The sequence below is a fragment of the Idiotropiscis lumnitzeri genome, chromosome 10 (assembly GCF_059441095.1).
Source record: "Idiotropiscis lumnitzeri isolate Australia: NSW breed Sydney's pygmy pipehorse chromosome 10, RoL_Ilum_1.0, whole genome shotgun sequence".
NCBI classification, from domain to species: Eukaryota; Metazoa; Chordata; class Actinopteri; order Syngnathiformes; family Syngnathidae; genus Idiotropiscis; species Idiotropiscis lumnitzeri.
In genome coordinates this window covers 6,524,226-6,541,078 of record NC_142400.1, presented here as the reverse complement: position 1 = coordinate 6,541,078, position 16,853 = coordinate 6,524,226, and the positions used below count along the sequence as shown (strand labels likewise).

At 42.2% G+C, this 16,853-nt stretch overlaps 1 protein-coding gene across 1 annotated transcript in view; it reads left to right on the top strand.

Moving 5' to 3' along the window:
• The first annotated feature begins 538 nt into the window (after positions 1-538).
• LOC148328850 (neural-cadherin) overlaps positions 539-16,853 on the top strand; it is a 77,609-nt gene continuing 61,294 nt past the window's right edge. The window contains exon 1 of the mRNA XM_088307087.1: positions 539-1,727. Coding sequence (XP_088163213.1) covers positions 809-1,727 — 919 coding nt within the window. The 5' untranslated portion in view covers positions 539-808. The remainder of the gene's footprint in view (positions 1,728-16,853) is intronic.

Below are 16,853 nucleotides of genomic sequence, written 5' to 3'. Positions count from 1 at the left end.
TTGGAAAAATGTTGGACTCCTGCAGAGGACGTACATAGCACGTCTACGTGCTGTTTTATTGTGTTTACTGTGACGTGATAATGAAGTCCGCACCTCTTTTCTGAGTTTGGTCATGTGACATTTGCAAGCAGAGCCGTGATTGGTCATTACCCGAGCCCTAATTGACGACTCCCCCTTTACACAGATGGGTTTTGCTTTTAAAGAGGAGTAAACCGCAAGTATTGGGACTTTTCTTAACCAAAGCTTTGTTCTTGATGATTAACCCAAGTAAATTCTAATCTAGAGATGTCGTTGGGATCATCGGAGATACTAAACAACTCATTTGGCCCCTTCATGCCCCCCACCACCCAAGAGCCGACACTGTAGGTAGGACCAAATCTGTTTTCTCTCTCCCGAAGCTGTCTCTTCCTGCCTGTCAATCAAATTTCATTCCTGCTCCCCGATTGGTCCATATCCGCGTGGGGTGGGCGTTGCCCACCCAGCCACATGGAACCCGTTGGGTTGCCTCTCCCGGTCTCCTTTCTCCCCCCCTTTTCACTCTCATCCAGCCTCTATCCAGCGATGGATAAAGTCGCCTTTTCTTAACGATAAACGTTTCACATTTTTATATTTATATGCATTAAAAACGTATTTTTCAAACTCAAATAGAACAATGTTAAACAGATCACGTTTCATGGAGCAGAGGATGGATTTTGCGGTCCCGAATGCAGATTTAGGAGTTGGAAGTTTGACTAAATAGTCTTTTTTGAGGGGTTAAAATTGGAGTATTGAAGGACTACTGTTGTTGTTATTATTTGTTAATGGAAACATGGCCCAAAAAGAAGTATCCCTGCACTTTCTCCTCCTCTTTCTCTTCATTCACCTGCTTCCCGCTTCCTCTCGTCGGTCTTACTTCTCCGGAAGAATCTCTGAGAACTCCCCGGCCGGGACGCTTGTGGACGGAGTGGCCGTGCCGGTGTTAGCCGGCGTCTGCCCTGGTAGTGAGGCTACGCTGAAAGGGAGCTACGCGTCCGACTTCCGGCTCGTTCTCCGACACGGACGCCGCCGCCACCTGGTTCTGGTGTCATCCAAACGTTTGGACCGGGAGTTCATCGCCATGTACGAGCTGACCGTGGAGCGGTGTGCGGGGGGTCCGGTGCGGCTCCAGGTGGAAGTGACGGATGTCAACGACAATACGCCCCGCTTCACAACCGCTATTGGAACCCTGCAGGTGGACGAGTTCACCCCGCTCGGCACCGAGTTGGCCCGGTTTGACGCCAAGGACGGAGACGCGGATGTAAACGGACGCGTCACTTTTTACGCACAACCGGAGTCCAACTTGCTCCACGTGGACGCTGAAAGCGGACAGGTGACGCTGGTGGGTCCCCTCCGTGGGCTGAGCCGAGTCACAACCTGGCTTTACGCCAAGGACGGCGGGGAAGAGCCGCTGGTCGGCGGGCCGGTCGTCCTGGAGGTCCTGGTGCGCCGCTCGAGCAGTACCAATGCAGCCAAGCGGAGGTCGCGCGCCCTGGTTGAGGAGGTGACCTACGCTGTGAGCGTCCCCGATCAAGCCGGCATCGGGGATCTGGTGTTCACGGTGCCCGACCGGAGGTTCGAGCAGCGATGGTTCGAGGTGAGCTCCGACGCCGACTCGCCGGTGCAGATCGAGAGGGATTCCGGGAGAGTGTTCCTGGCGCGCAGCCTGCCGGAGCCCGCGGAGGTGATGATCAAGATCCACAAACACAGAGGTATGAACAACTCATGATTTGATCAGATAACGACTCTTTTGCATCTGCAGTGAATGTTTCTCATTGATACATTGATTGCGCAAGGTTTTTGCGCGCTGACTTTTGGATGGAATATTCTATCTGGTGGTCCTTTTGAACTGACTATTTCGGAGATTTATGATTTATGAATAGTTAATTAAAAGCCCCCCCATCTGAATGAACTAAATTCGTAGCAAAATGAGTGTCTGTCTGCGTGTGCAAAGATAATGCTCACTTTTATCTGACACTATCAAAGCTACTGATTTCACAAATGTTCTTTACTGCCCTTAGTGGCCAATGGCCAGTAACGAAGTACAAGGACTTTGTTCTTGTACTTCACCACCGGTATATACCTGAAAAATCAGCATTTGACTTGAGTATGTTTGGAAAAAAAAATACACTTTCTCCACTTACTTACAAATGGGTGTATGTTTTTTTAACATTGACAGTAAAATTAAAAATATATTTATTTTTATTTTTGCACTCGAGTACATTTCAGAGTTGGTATTTTTAACTTTTATTTTAGATATATGATGGTAAATCAGCACTTCTGGGATATCTATTGTACGCAAGTATATGAAGTTCTACTACACTATATGACTACTTTGTTCCACCAATAGTTTGTTCACATTCCTCTGTGCATAGATAATGTTCACTTTTGAGTGACACTGTCAGTTATTTATTTAATCTTTTTTGTAGTTGTAGTTTCAAGTAGTGTACATCATGACAGTTGTTTAATATTTGTCCCTACTTTTATGCGCAAACGTGTTCGTGTGTGTGAGCACTTCAGCACACTTGACACACGGTTGCTGCATAAGCATAAAATACAATGGACTATAAAGGCCGTCGCTCATCAAGTGTGTGTTTTTGGCACTTTGTCTTTGTCCTTGTTTGTCTTGCAAAGTTGTTTACGTTTGACTAGTCAGCTGTGAGATTTCATGCTCTCATGCTAACGAAGGTGTGATAATTGGGGGTTTAAAAACATGCACTCATTGGTGTTTTAACTTGATACAAAGGTGTGTTTGCGCTAAGAAATGAACTGTAACAGTTAAATGCAACACAGCATACCTTAGCAATCAGTAAGAAAGAAAAAAAATCATGTTTCTTGAACAAGATGGAGATTTTTTTCCTTGGCTGAGTTGTACAAGCAGCACTGAATAGAGTGCCACCAAGGTGACAGTTGTTGCCTTTTTAGCTATGGCATCACAGCATTTTGGCAAATGCACGCCAGATACATGATGGTTCCGATTTTGCTGCAGTCGGACAAAGATGTACGGCAAGTTTATCTTTAAAGGACCTTTGAAAATGTCACAATCAAACCAAAACGACAGACTTCCTGGTTCTTTTTACGCATGGCTTCTTTAAGCATTTTTGTGGGTCTATTTGGGATCAATTTTTACACCAAATTTCACGTCGCCAAATGCTCAATTTGGTAGCATCAAAGACCCCTAGAAATTGCCAAAATGTCCAAATAACGGCTAATTCAAACAAAAAAGACAGACTTCCTGTGTCTTTTTAAGATTCTTGAGACTTTTGGTGGGCCTCCTCATGACAGACATGACAATAAAATTTTATTTCACTTGTCTAAGGACAAAATGAAAAAATATCAAGGTGGCTGTACTGAACCTTTTTCACGGGGGTGAGGGGATTTGCCTTCAACCAAATGTAAATTTTCAAAATCTGCTGAATTTGTGCATATGGAAAAACCCATGAAAATTTCAAGAGGGCCTTGCTTGCTTTGGCCATGAAAATGTCTGTTTTTTTTTTAAACTTGATTGACATCATGTTCATGTAAAGGTTAATGATCATCCAAACTGCGAAGTGGAGATTGAACTCTTTTCAAAACAAAGTTGCGCAGTACTGAGGATGACAATGTCCTGTTTGACAAGATGAAACGACATCCAGATGTTGGTCTCACCGCCGCCCCCCCCTATAATCCCACCGTCCTCCTGCACTGCCACCAGCAAAGTAAATGTTTAAGCAGGACTCTAAACTGGCCCCATCTGGGCGGCGATTTAGCATCCGGGTCACGTTTGTTCAATCAGTGCGAGCTGGCCGCGTGGCTATTGTTTATTTGCGCTAATTAGCCATGTTTGCTCACCTGGACATTTCGCCAGGCCCCGCTTCTGACGGTGGGGGGGCGGCGCCCATACCCTCGGGCTACTCCGACAGGAAGCTTTGTTTTTGTTACGGCAGACGGGCCGCGCCGGCCTTGCCTTTTGTGTGATTTGTGGGACATGCTGCTGAACGCCGCGTAAACTCCAGCTCTGATTGAGGCGCTCTGCTTTTTGTCACCGGTCAAACCAGGGCGGATGTGTTGCCACGTCAGGGTCTGATTGGTCCCCCTTGGTCTCTGGAATCAACAAGAGACAAGGGTTTGATCCATGGTTGAATGTAAGCTAAGCTAATGTAAGCAAAAGGTAGCTAAAATTAGCTAACATAAATTGAGTTAACAATTTTTACTTTCAAAAGATTAGTGTTCAATTCATTTGAGGTATTTCAAAAGTTAATTAAAACCAGCTAGGTTATGCTAAATGAAGCTACTAAGTGACATTGTTAACGTGGGCAGGTACTCAGTTTGAATAAGGTATTGGAAACGTAAACTATGACCGGCTAGGCTAAACTAAGCTTATGCTAAACTGAACCGTGTTCAATCCGAGTAAGGTATTGGAAAATTAAATTTTGCAGTTTTAACCCAACATCTTAAATAGACGGAGATGTTCAATCTTAATTAGATTGTAACATTTTGGAAATGTATGCCAAGACCTGCTAGGGCCTAGCTCAATTTAGCTTAGCCTAGCAGCTAGCCCAAGATAAATTAAGCTAGCTAGTAGCAGACCTCTTAAATGGCCAAGTTATTTGGAAACCTTAAATAAGACAGGCTAGGCTAACAACAGATACTTTAACCGAAGACCACTGTTCAATTCTTGCTTGAATTCTTTTCTTTAACCTCCGCTGTATCAAGCTAGCAGCAGTCCCCAATCTATATCAAGGACTCCCACACCATATTGGGAACAACAAGTTATGTAATTATGCCGCGTTGCAGTGTGAAATCTTATTTGTGGGGACATCCTGACGCCCATTTTTCACTGCTCCTCAACGTCAACTAGCCTCTAGCGACGCACGTTGAAACTAAAAGAGAATCACCATTTGTTTTCCTCTTCAATCGGTTAAAAAAAAACAAAAGAAACAGTTGATCACAGAGACAAACAGTCATTTATAATCCCTTAAAGTTGTCTTTGCCGCGCGAGAGAAACGATTATTTCAGCCAAATAAAGATCAGTGCCGCATCGAGACAAAAGGGATTGTCATGTAATGAAAACGCGGCCAGAAAATTTCAAAAGCGTAACTTTGATTATTTCACACAACAATACTCGGAAAACAGCAGAAAGAAACATTTTTAACTGCAGGAAGACAGAGCTCATACATGCCTCCTTTTCATAGAAAGATGCCTCAGTATTTCCGCAACGGAGTTTCAGTTTAGTTGACAGCATTTACCCGATCCATCTGCGCTTTTCACACAGAACCCAGCGAGGCCGAAAACTGCTGTGAATATGTGCACTTGTAAATAAAGAACTTATTTAAAACAAGGCTTTTATTGCATCCACAAAAGTCTTTCTCAATATGTACCAAAAGTGTTTATGTGAGTGTCGGAATGAGAAAAACGCTCCCATCGGCCACAGTTATCGCGGCCGACTCTTCTCTCATTAAGCCGTTAACTAATATTTATAGTCGCAGTCGCGCACTGTGGATACACACACACACACGCATATACGGCGGCCGGTTGTGTCGCCGCTTTTTGTGTGTGAGCCCCGAGGTGACACGGAAGGTTTGTCGCTCCGGTTTATTCCATTGTCTTTATTTGTGGATTTAGCCAAAGGCGGGAAGCAACCTGCCACCGCTGTGAGTCCGTTGGAGTGTGTGTGTGTACGTGTGCTCGTAACAGCAAACACTATTGGATTGTGTCATGTGTCCTGGAGGCAGCCGAGCTTCACAGAGAGTGCATTTGTGTGCCTGTCATTGTCACAAACATTGATCACACCACTCTCGATACGCACGTTTTCTCGCTAGTGCGTGTGTCTGCGTGTTAATGTTTGTGTGTGCGAGCGTGCAAAAATGCCACGGGCTAAATTATGGTGGCCACATGCTGACACTCCCGAGATGACCTTTTAAAGGAGAACAAAGCAGAAACACATATAAAAAAAAAATATGCGTTTTGTTTTTAGCGTGAATGCTAGCCAATGCTTTGCTAGCTTTAGGTTTCGTCTGTAATAGCTTAGCATCAGAGGTGGCTAGTAATCAGTTGTCGCAGTTACCGTGAAAAAGTAGCTTAATTACTTTACCGTTAATCGCTCTAAAGTAATGAATTGTGATCTTGCAAAGCAACTGGAGTCGGATTACTTCACTGAAAAAACATGTTCGATAAGACGTAAGGTGTTACTTTCTACAGCGTTATTGGCATCACTGGTTGTAACACATTGTACTGGTTGGAATAGTTTTTTGACGCATACTTTTTTATTTTACTTGAGTGTTAAGAAAAAATTCTGCTTTTACTCCACATTGCTTTTATATTTTTGTCTACACTATGTGATGATCATGCTTCGATTTGAAAATAAATATAAAATAGTAACAGTACTCTAGCTACTTTAACCACTTTTGCTAGCATCAAGCAAAGGGACATCAAAACCGTGTCATAGTGTTTAATAGAAGAGGCAAAGAAGGTCCCCAACTGCCGTAAGCTCCAATCGTAGCAGTAAATATATATATGTCTTTGAGTCCATTGTTTTGTGCATTATATGCTAGCAGAGAGCTAGCGGACTTTCACGAGGATTAAAAAAAATAGCTGGTTTGATTGAATATTTTGGTCTTAAAAAATATAATCCACTATGTTTCCCTAAATACTGAATACTGGTACCTTTTACATGGAACACTCTTGAATTTGTCGCAGAACTTTTAAATCAAGTGCACACGATGTCTGTAATGCATTTGATGGCCTTGAGGTGGCGCTATCAATCACAGAGTAGCTTTGTGTGCGTCCTCGGTTCTCTGTTTTGTTTCGCTTTGGCTTTAGAGGAACGTCCTAATGGCTTATTGACAGCCAATCAACCATAGCCTGGGGCGAGGCCAGCGAGGACAAGGTCGTCCAATCAGCATCAGCACGCATCCCTTGGAACCAAGAGCCCAAATAGTCACCATGGAAACCTAAATCTCATTCCCTGAAATTCTCTTGCCATCAACAGAACTTCACAAGCATAAAAAACTCGTTTTCTTCATGATATTTTTTTTATGTGGAATAGGTTTTTGAATTTCACTGTTGTAAAAGAAAACGAGGTAATTCCTCCATTCTTACAAAAATATATTGCAAAAATATGTTTAAGATACAAATTATTAATGATATAAAATACTCATTTCAGATGTGCAAGTGTAAAAAGTTTTGAAAAAAGAAATTCAAGGATTTAAATATTCCATAGTACATAAAAAATAAAAAAGTAGGAAATATTGTACCTTGATTAAAAACTAATAGAGTAAATTTGACACTTATTAAGTGACTTAAATCCAATAAAAAATTATTTAAAATTTTGATGTGTCATTTAAAATGTAATACTTGAATACAATTATGTACATATGATATAATTATGTCATAGACATAAAATGTTTCATGAAATTTCCGACAAATAGAAATGAATCAAATAAATATTAGCTTCACGAAAAACATACTGGATGTATAAATAATTGGAAAATACATCAATAAAAAGAGGGAAAAATAATATAATAGATGCAAGTGAATAAAGTATCACAGCATATTCCATTCATGAAAAATAGCAACATAAAACAAGAAAGTAATAAACTAAATTTATATCCATATGGCATTTATAAAAATATCTAAACAGAGTTTAGTGGATTTCTAACAGTATTCAATAATAAAGACATGATGCTTTTCTCAGCCGCAAGCAATCTCCTTTTCTGTCTTTGCTTCTGACAGCCAATTATAAACATTTACCAGCGACACATTTGCATAATATTATACTGTAAATAATAAAACCAAACACATTTGTGTGCACGTGTGTGTCTAGTGTTGACAAACGTGTGTGGGGGTGTGGGTGTGCGTGTGTGTGTGTGTGTGTGTTTGGGGGCGGGGGGGTTGAGTGCAGAAGTCCCTAAACAATTAACATAAAAATTTGAGCTCAGCTGTGATGTGTGTTAGCATGTTCGATGCTGCACGTCTGTGCGCACACACACACACACACACACGCACCCCCACACCCACGCGCCCCTGTTGGGCAAACACACATAAATGCAGTGCATGTGTGTTGACGTGCGCTGGCTAATTGTCTCCATGTTGCTCCTCTCCTCCAGCTTAATGATGCGTATTTGACTTCTCCCTCTTCCATCCTTATTCAACTTCATGTGTAATGTTGGATGGAAAAAAATGACTATGTTCGTGATTTCTGGAGCTTTATTGAGACAAAATTAGTGCTTTGATGCTCTCCTTCAGCATATTTATGCCAAAGAAATGTGTCAAAGTGAGTTGAGGAGCTTTATTTGGACAAAAGTAGTGCTTGGTTGCCATCCCATTTGTGTCTGCAAAGGATCTATGTTGAAGTGAGCTGTGGAGCTCCAATTGGACAAAAGTAGTGCTTGACTTCCATCTTGCGGCATCTTGGTGACAAGGAAGATTGTTGAAGTATGTTGAGGTGTTTCAGTTCGACAAAGGTAGTGTTTTGCTGCCATCCTTTGGTATCACAAAACTATGGGGAGTGAGTTGAGGAGCTTCTCCAAGACAGATGTACTGCTTTGCCACAATCTTGCGACATTTTGGTGCTGATGAACGTTGATGGAGTGAGTTGAGGGGCTTAATTTGGACAAAAGTACTGCCTTGTTACTCTCTAGTGACATATTGGCGCCAAGGACGGCTCACCACTGATTTATTATAATTATTCTTATTAAAAGTTTGACGAACAGACTTGAACAAAGTTATTTGAAAGGCAGCGTGGCCAATGCTGTTAGAAAGCTTGACGTCTCCTCTTGCTGTCCGTCAATCTCCAGCGCGACACCCCGTGCTCTATCTGGCCCCCTCCCAGCGGACCCCCCCTCTAGGGCAGTCCCTCTGCAGGCTAAGAAGAGGACCAGGGGACAAGCTTTTCTTCCATTGCCTTGCAGCTTATCTGCTCCCCGTGCGTCTACCCCCGGGGGATCGGGGCCCCCAAGGCAACCCGGTGATCAGGAAGTCAAGAAGTTTTTTTTAATATATTCACTTTAAAAAACTTTGCGGAGAGACTTCAGCTATGTGCAAAGATATTCAACTGTAAATGTACTTTGAATTCTAAAGAAAAACAAAATTGATTTAAGTACATTTTTTTAATCTGTAATTTTCCTATTTCTTTAAATTATAATACATTTTTTAGATCAAGATATATATTTATGCATGTTTAAAATGTATGAATTTTAGGAGCCTCAACAATATCTTATGTACAGAATTTTAAATTTCAATTAAATTGACTTTAAAAGGGCCAAAATAACAAATAAAAAAAACTGATTTATAGGGGGATATTTTTAAATATATTTTTTAAATAATGTATTTTTATTGTTTTTTTTTTTTTATTTCAATTTGAATTGATGTTTTAGATTTTATTCATCTATTTTTTCGCCTTATTGACTGTCAAGTACCTTTTGGGGTAGTTTTCTATTTGCATTCCAAGCAGACGGAAGTCTGCTCTTCGAATAAATATTATCAATGGTCCGACGTAATATTTAAATTAAAATAGACTTTAGGCACTGTCATGGCGTCGCCTGCAGTGTTGCATTCTGGGATGTCTGTGTCATTGCCAGGTTACGAGGTGACTTCAGGTCTGTTTGTAGTCAATTAAAGCACAAAGGAGAAAGTACAAGCGGGACTGTTGTAATAATTACTTCAATCATGGCTGACTCCCATCTCACACACGCACACACACACACACACACCCCCGCACGCACGCACACGCACACAGCCAGCTGTCAGCAGTCCCTGGAAACCTGACCCACATGCTTCCCTCACCACATGGACACATTCTGGCTCGCGCACGGACGCACGCGCACACATTAAATACACAAACACTTGCTTTCATGTTTTCATGTCAGCTTCTTTGCTACGATGTGAGTTAATCACATTGTCTTTTGTTCACAATAGAACTAATTTCTCAAATTATTAACATTAGCAATTGCTTTTTAAATCCAAATAACTTCCTGTCAGGAGCCGTCCAAACAGGAAATGCTGCAAACGAGAAGGTCGTTTCATGTATTATGACAATGAACCTGTGTGCACACACACACACACACACACCCACACCCACACCCACACACACGCACGTTTCGCTGAAAATAAAGGTCTAAACTTGTTTCAAGAGTCGCATAGATAGCTCTTCAGGGAGGACAAAACACACACACACGCACAGATGAGCCCGAGGGTGCGAGCGGTGGTCGTCTTGTCAGAGCTGATTTGAAGCTGCAGTGTCGCAAACACAAACCTGCTTCATATTGGATTACCAGCTCGACGATGAAGAGGTGTGCGCTAACACGTTTGTGTGTGTGCGTGTGTGTAGTTTTGCTTAGTTGTTTGTGTGTGTATGGGGGGGGGGGGGGGGGTTCCGTGCCAAGAGGCCCGGCCTCAGCAGTCGTTAACACCTACTTGAGCCTTTTGTGTGAGTGCGTGTGTGCACGTGGGGGTGGGTGTGTGTGTGTGTGTGTGTGTGTCACCGATGATGCTCGTCATAAGCGGAAAGCACAACATTGGTTGTCTTCTTGTTGTGCGTGAATCTTTACGTATTTGATCTGCACTGTTTCAGTTGCCAAGGCAATTGTAAAGGTCACAGTCAGAAAGCAATAACGTATTTTTTTTTTTAAAGAAGAAAAGTTGTGACCTCCCTGGACGAAAGTTGTTTTGAAGAAAAAAAGTTGCAGTTTCATGATAGTCAGATTTTTTTTTTCCTCCAGAAAAACTTAAAATATTATGAGATTAAAGTAAAAAATTTGGAGTGTGAAGCGGTTTGGATGCAAATCGGCACTTCCAAATCCGAGACCACAAAGGGAGGATGAAGCGTGAGATCCGATGAGGTGGCTCGGGCATCTTGTCACCCGGCCGCCTCTCTCGTGAGGTCTCCCGGGCATGTCCCACTGAGAGGAGAGCCCGAGGACGACGCAAAACACGCTGGAGAGACGATGTCTCTCAGCTGGCTTGGGAACATCTCGTTATCCCGCCAGGAGGAGATTGACGAAGTGGCGTGGGAGGGGCAAGTCTGGGCTTTAGATAAGCGGGAGACAGTGGATGCATGGATGGAAGTCAAAATGCCCTTTGTATGTCCTTCTTTCACTTTTATTTGTTCTTACAAGATTATACCATTTTGCTGGTTATATGAATTTTTCTCTATATTAAAGAAAATGTCACTCTTGGAAAATGAAAACCTTTTTTCCTCATAATTATGATGATTAAAAACTTACTTTTTCTTGGACTTTCCCCTTTTTTTTCTTGTTCGATATTCTTTTTTTTTTTTTTTTTACATTTCCTGCAGTATACCACAAATATTATAAATTCCCCAAAAATAATTTTTGACTCACTTGAAAAAAAAAACGTCTTCTTGATAAAAGCGCTCTATAAATAAATATGAGTTGAGTTGAGAAAAACTTTATTTATTTATTTATTTTTTTAATTCCAAGATTCGAATTTACTTCCAGAACAAAAAATAGTGAAATGATGATTTCTCCTGATTCGCGTTTCTTCTGGAGATGACTGCTTTTTGAAGTTGGATGATTAAGATGAGGAAGGCGAGGAGGCGCGTTTGAGTGTTTCAAGAAGATTCAGGATGCCATCTTGCTGTGTTTGATCTTACAGTCTCTCTCTCTTTCTTTCTCCACTCTAATCTGGTAATATTTGGACTTTGCAACTTAATTTTTGTAATATTCGCCAAAGCAAACATTGGTTACTGCCAGCACACTTCCTTTTGCTCAATGAGACATGAAGCGGCGCCTTTGTGTTCGTGGTTGTGTGTGTGTGTTTTTATGGGTGTTGCCTTCCAGTTGCGTTGATGACAGACGCCATGTTGGCGTCCCCTCAGCTGACACTCAATCACCTCTTTGAATGCACTCACTCGTCGACCGCAAGATTTTGCACACCTGCGAACCGCACTGCATCATACTGACATGTTCTTTGTTTTGTTGCCGTGGCGACGCAATTCCACCAAAGTTCTCATTGGAAAGATAAGTTTTCCATGCTCACATGCGTCTCCCACTTCGCTTAGTCCGCTGGAATTGGACTCCAACTCACCCACGTGATGATAAGCGATCTGGAAAATGGGATAGATGAATAGATGGCATGCAGATGTCCGAGGAGGCCCCGCGTCGGGAAACGCCGCCGAGGGGTGTGGGGAGGTTAAGGGTTGATGACAGACGGTGGCGGGTGATGGACGGCGGCGGCGCGGCGAGATGACAGCGGCGACGTGAGCACGCTGGGGCAGGTTAGCGAGGAGACGGGAGAAGAGGAATGATGACAGAGGGGAGGAAGGAGCGCTTGAACCTGAGAGAAACTCAGAAGTTGCTCGTTAAGGGGCCCCCGCTAGATCACAGATTTTTTTTTTTTTGTGACCATTGTTCTTTGTGTGTGTTGCTGCACCGTTTTTGTTGAAGTAGCAGTTGTATGAAGGTTTCGTCAGACTAACATTTATGATCATTTCCTTTAGTCTGAGGCATTTTGAATGACATGTTAGCATTAAATCTGGCATCCACACGTTTATCAATGCATCTCCGAGTACTGAATGTAGCTGACAATTTTGGTGAGGGGGGGCAAATAAAAAAAAAATCTCGGTGGGGGCCACCATCTTGAAATAACGTGTAAGGCCGTTGCGTTTTGAACCTGAATTTCGGTCTGGTAGCTCAAGTAGCTCGTGCATGGGGAGTCTTTTGCCTTGTGAGGCAAAAAAAAATATCAAACAAGTTAGAAATTCGTCTCAAGGCCTCATGGGGAAGAAGACTCACTAAAATGACTTTTTGCCGAGTTGAAAGCTCTAGTATGTGGCAGGCTTTAAAGTAGCGCTTATATGAAGGTTTGGAACTGCTGTAACATCTATGCTAATTTCCGTTAGCCTGTCAATGGCATTTCACATTATATATGAGCATTAAGGTAGCATATAGTGTTCAATTCTATTGTTTTATGTTTCAGGAAACTTCAACCAGGAGTGACAAACACCTTCACGTAAACTTAAAAACAAGAAAGTGAGAAGAGGTGCTAAGAGTATTAAGTTAAATATTTTTAAAAGGTGTTAAGAGAGGTACATTTTGCCTTTGCTGTCTCACGTGGGCTGAGCACAGCGTCCAATTATTATAATCAATTTAAGGATTCTTTTCAAAAACATACAGTGGGATACACTACACATTTTTCTACATTGCAAAATTCTGAAAACCTAACCGAATTTCCTGAAATCAATTTTGCTAGCCCAAAGCTAATATACAAGCATAACATCACAGCTGGGCTGCTGGAAGTTAGCATTGATGTTACAATAATTACAAACCTTCAACCACAAACTTTAACACAAACAGGGCACCAATATACAAAACAAAAAATAAAACATAAACAGCGTGTACAATTATGCTAGCAGTAGGTATGGCCAAAAATTTGATTTTGATGGTTTAATAACAGCTCCATTTTGTGAAGTGACGTTAGAGCCGAAATGAACTGATTTTAGCCATGCTAGCTAGCTAGCTAGCTAGTCTCCTCGTTATCTGCCTTGGTCGTGAGTTTCTCTGATGTATTTTGCTAATTCATTCGACATTGTAGCTGGTTGCCAACAGCGTTACAGTAAAATACAAACATTACCTTGAATTTGTTAATTTTCTATACAACAATAATTCAAGCTAGCAACAGCGCTAACAATGAACCACAATATAGCATGGGTTTACTTTAGTTCTGTTTTCTCCGGTTCATGTAAAAGTACTGAGTGTCATCTAAAACCCAACCTTTTTTTTTTTTTTTTTTTCAAACGCACCCTGAGAACATGCAAAATCTGCTGATCTGTGCTTTTTAAAATTCCGTCTAATTAGCAAATATTGTTAATGAGCAGCAGTCCAACAGCTGGAGGCAGCACTTGCGTGTCCTTAGACGTCCCTCGGAGCCTTTGACCACTCGCAGTCACGAGCGTCCGACTTCAAACCGGTTCTGATCTGACGGCTCACTCGCCCAGTGTGAACATCCTCTTCCTTCATCTTCGACTTTCTTTTCATCCTTCCTTCTCCCCTCATCCTCAGGTCAAACACACACGCGGACACATTCACACACACACACACAGTCGCACACATTTACAAACACGCGCACCTGACTCAGCATGGTGCTTTTTTTTTTTCGGGCCCAAAACAAGCTTGATGGAGTAAAGCTGAACATACAGCCTGCAGACACATCAGAAGCACCTCCTCCACTTCCTCTTCTTCATCTCCTTATCTTCATCTTGCTTTAAAGGAGTCCCCCCCCCCAAAAAAATTGCTCCACAATTTAAAAGTTCAGAAGTTGTGTTATGGAAATTTCTCTGACATTGTTTTGACCAAAATTCACAACGGATAAAGCATTAAAGTATACTTCACAGCCCCTATGCTTTAAATCCCTCTTTTTTTTGTGGCCGTTCTATCTCTCCGTTACCATGACGACCGAGGCTGCCCAACTTCAACATCACTTTCGCATATTGAGCGAATTTCCAAACTCTCCAGCAACTATTTTTCTGCAAAAGTGATGAGAACTAAAACCAGTTATTGGAGAAAATGGAAAGCCACCGCACCCACTGGTAAAGATTTGATTGCGTTTTCACTTGTGGAGGCAGCACTTCGTCATCAAACTGCCTAATTCTACCGTAAACACTGTGGAAGCTCTAAAATGAAATGATCAAACTGAATCATTTTTGAGGTTATTATTAAAGGAGAAAACGTTCCCGGTGGTCTAAATATAGATATCAATGACCAGACTCAAAAGTTTTTCAAAATGCGCAATACGTATTTTGCGATTTCATCTTCCACTTCCGGTTTAAAAAACATGAATAGAAAATAATCTAGCCGTTTTTTTGTAGTGTTATTGCAAACTCTGAAACTCACTCCATAACAGGAAATATTCCCCCCATAATCACCCCTCAGAAATAAACTTCCCATCAAGATTTGAAGGTATTTTCCTTGGTGGAGGCCGCACTTCATCTCCGAGCAGCGAAATTACACTTGACAGTGTAGCGTCATGCACCTCAAATATGTCGAGTATTTAGCCTGACAATGGTAGTTAAGGCTTATTTGTGCTGGCATTGCAGCTCTGCTTACCTTTTGGCTTTGGAATGATAGCTCGTTCATGGTTCTAAAATACAGGTGGGGAAACGGTTTGTGGGCGGGGATTATGTGAATTGGATGAATTCTGACATTACAGTTATACAATTTGTAGGTTTTTCTCCTTTCTTGCCCTCTTCTTCCTTCAGTCTCTTCAATCCATTTTTATGCATGCTTGAGCATATGTACCTAATGAAGTGGCCTTATGGACTCCTCACTGCTCACTTTTCCTCCCTTTCTTCTCTCCTGCTCCTTCTTCAATCGCCCATTCATTGATTTTCTTTTCCACTCATTGTGTTGAGGGTGAGGCCATGCAAGTTTGTGAGATTCAAACCTTGAGCCACTGATGGCGTGCCCGAGGTATTAGTCCTACTTTTACCATGCCAACCTCCATCTCCTCCTCCCACCTGTATTGTCATCCCGCCATTCTTCACTTCTTCATCTTTTTCAATGCAGTTTGCGTCACATTACACCCCTGCTGCTAGACACACAAACACACACAAACGCAATCACACGCGCACATCAACTCAGGGTCAAAGTTCGCCACTGAAAGGGGTCTTTGATCAAAAACATGTTCCATTACTTCCTTATTCTATCACTACTTCCTTGGGCGACATCCTCCGATATGTGAGGACCAAATGCGGTGTTGAGGCTAAAGTGTGTGTGAGTGTACGTGAGTGTATGTGTGTGCCCGTGATGGGGTGTGTGTGTCTGTGTGCCAGCTGGCGTTGTGTTCAGAGCTGGTGGAATGTGTACCGCAGGGCTTCGGAGTCTGCGACTGGGACCGATAAGGCAACCGGACACACACACACACGCACACGCACACACAAGGATGATGTTGCCAAAGATGCTTTCAAGTGAACACACCACACACTCACACACACACAGGCGGGAAAAGTGTTTGCTCAAGTAGTTCAAGTAGCAGTTGAAGTTGCTCAAACAAGTCATTTTGGAAGAAATAAAATGAGTAAACTGGCAGCCGTGGTTAGTATTTGATGTGCCTCACAGTTGTGAAGTCCTGGGTTCAAATCTCTGCTTCTAATGCCGTTTTTTTTTTTCTAGTGCTCCATCTTCCTCACACTTTTTCCAAAAACATGGATATTAAAGATGAAGTTCTACAAAGGCGTTAATATTTACCTATATGTATGCATTTAAGTGTGATTTTTAAATGTCGACAAGCTATAACAATGGAACACCGCACTACTATGAAAAGTCACATTTCTTTGAAATATGACAAAATTGCCAGTAAAAAAAAAAAAAAATTAAAATGTCCGCAGGGGAGCTCCCGTTTTAATTGAATGAGGTTTTTATTGGGGTCATCATGATGTTGAATGTGTGTGCGCTCGAGACGGACTCCGCTAACACCCAATTTGTCTCCATAAAGCTCAAAAGATGAGAAGAAGTGGAGCAGACTGTGAGTAAGGAACAAGATGCAGATTTGGCAGCTAATCAGGAGAACAGAAAGCGTCACCGCTGCGCGATGCCGCTAACGACTTCCTGCTCGGCTAATTGGGAAATAAAAGTATGGCGTGGAGAAGAGCCACTCCTCCTATTTTCTCCATTTTCACATCTTCTCGCCCGCATCCACTTATTTGTCCTGGTTGCGTTCCTCCTCCCGCTTCCTCCTCGATTGCGTGCTAACAGGATTAGCGAAGCGGCGTACTTAATTAGCAGTGATAGCGACAGCGTGCCTCATTAAAGTCAAGGCCACAAGTCTCGCCACCCTTTGGCTTTTTTTCCACCCTGCCTCACAAATAGCTTTAGCTCATATGCTAACACTTCAAATATATT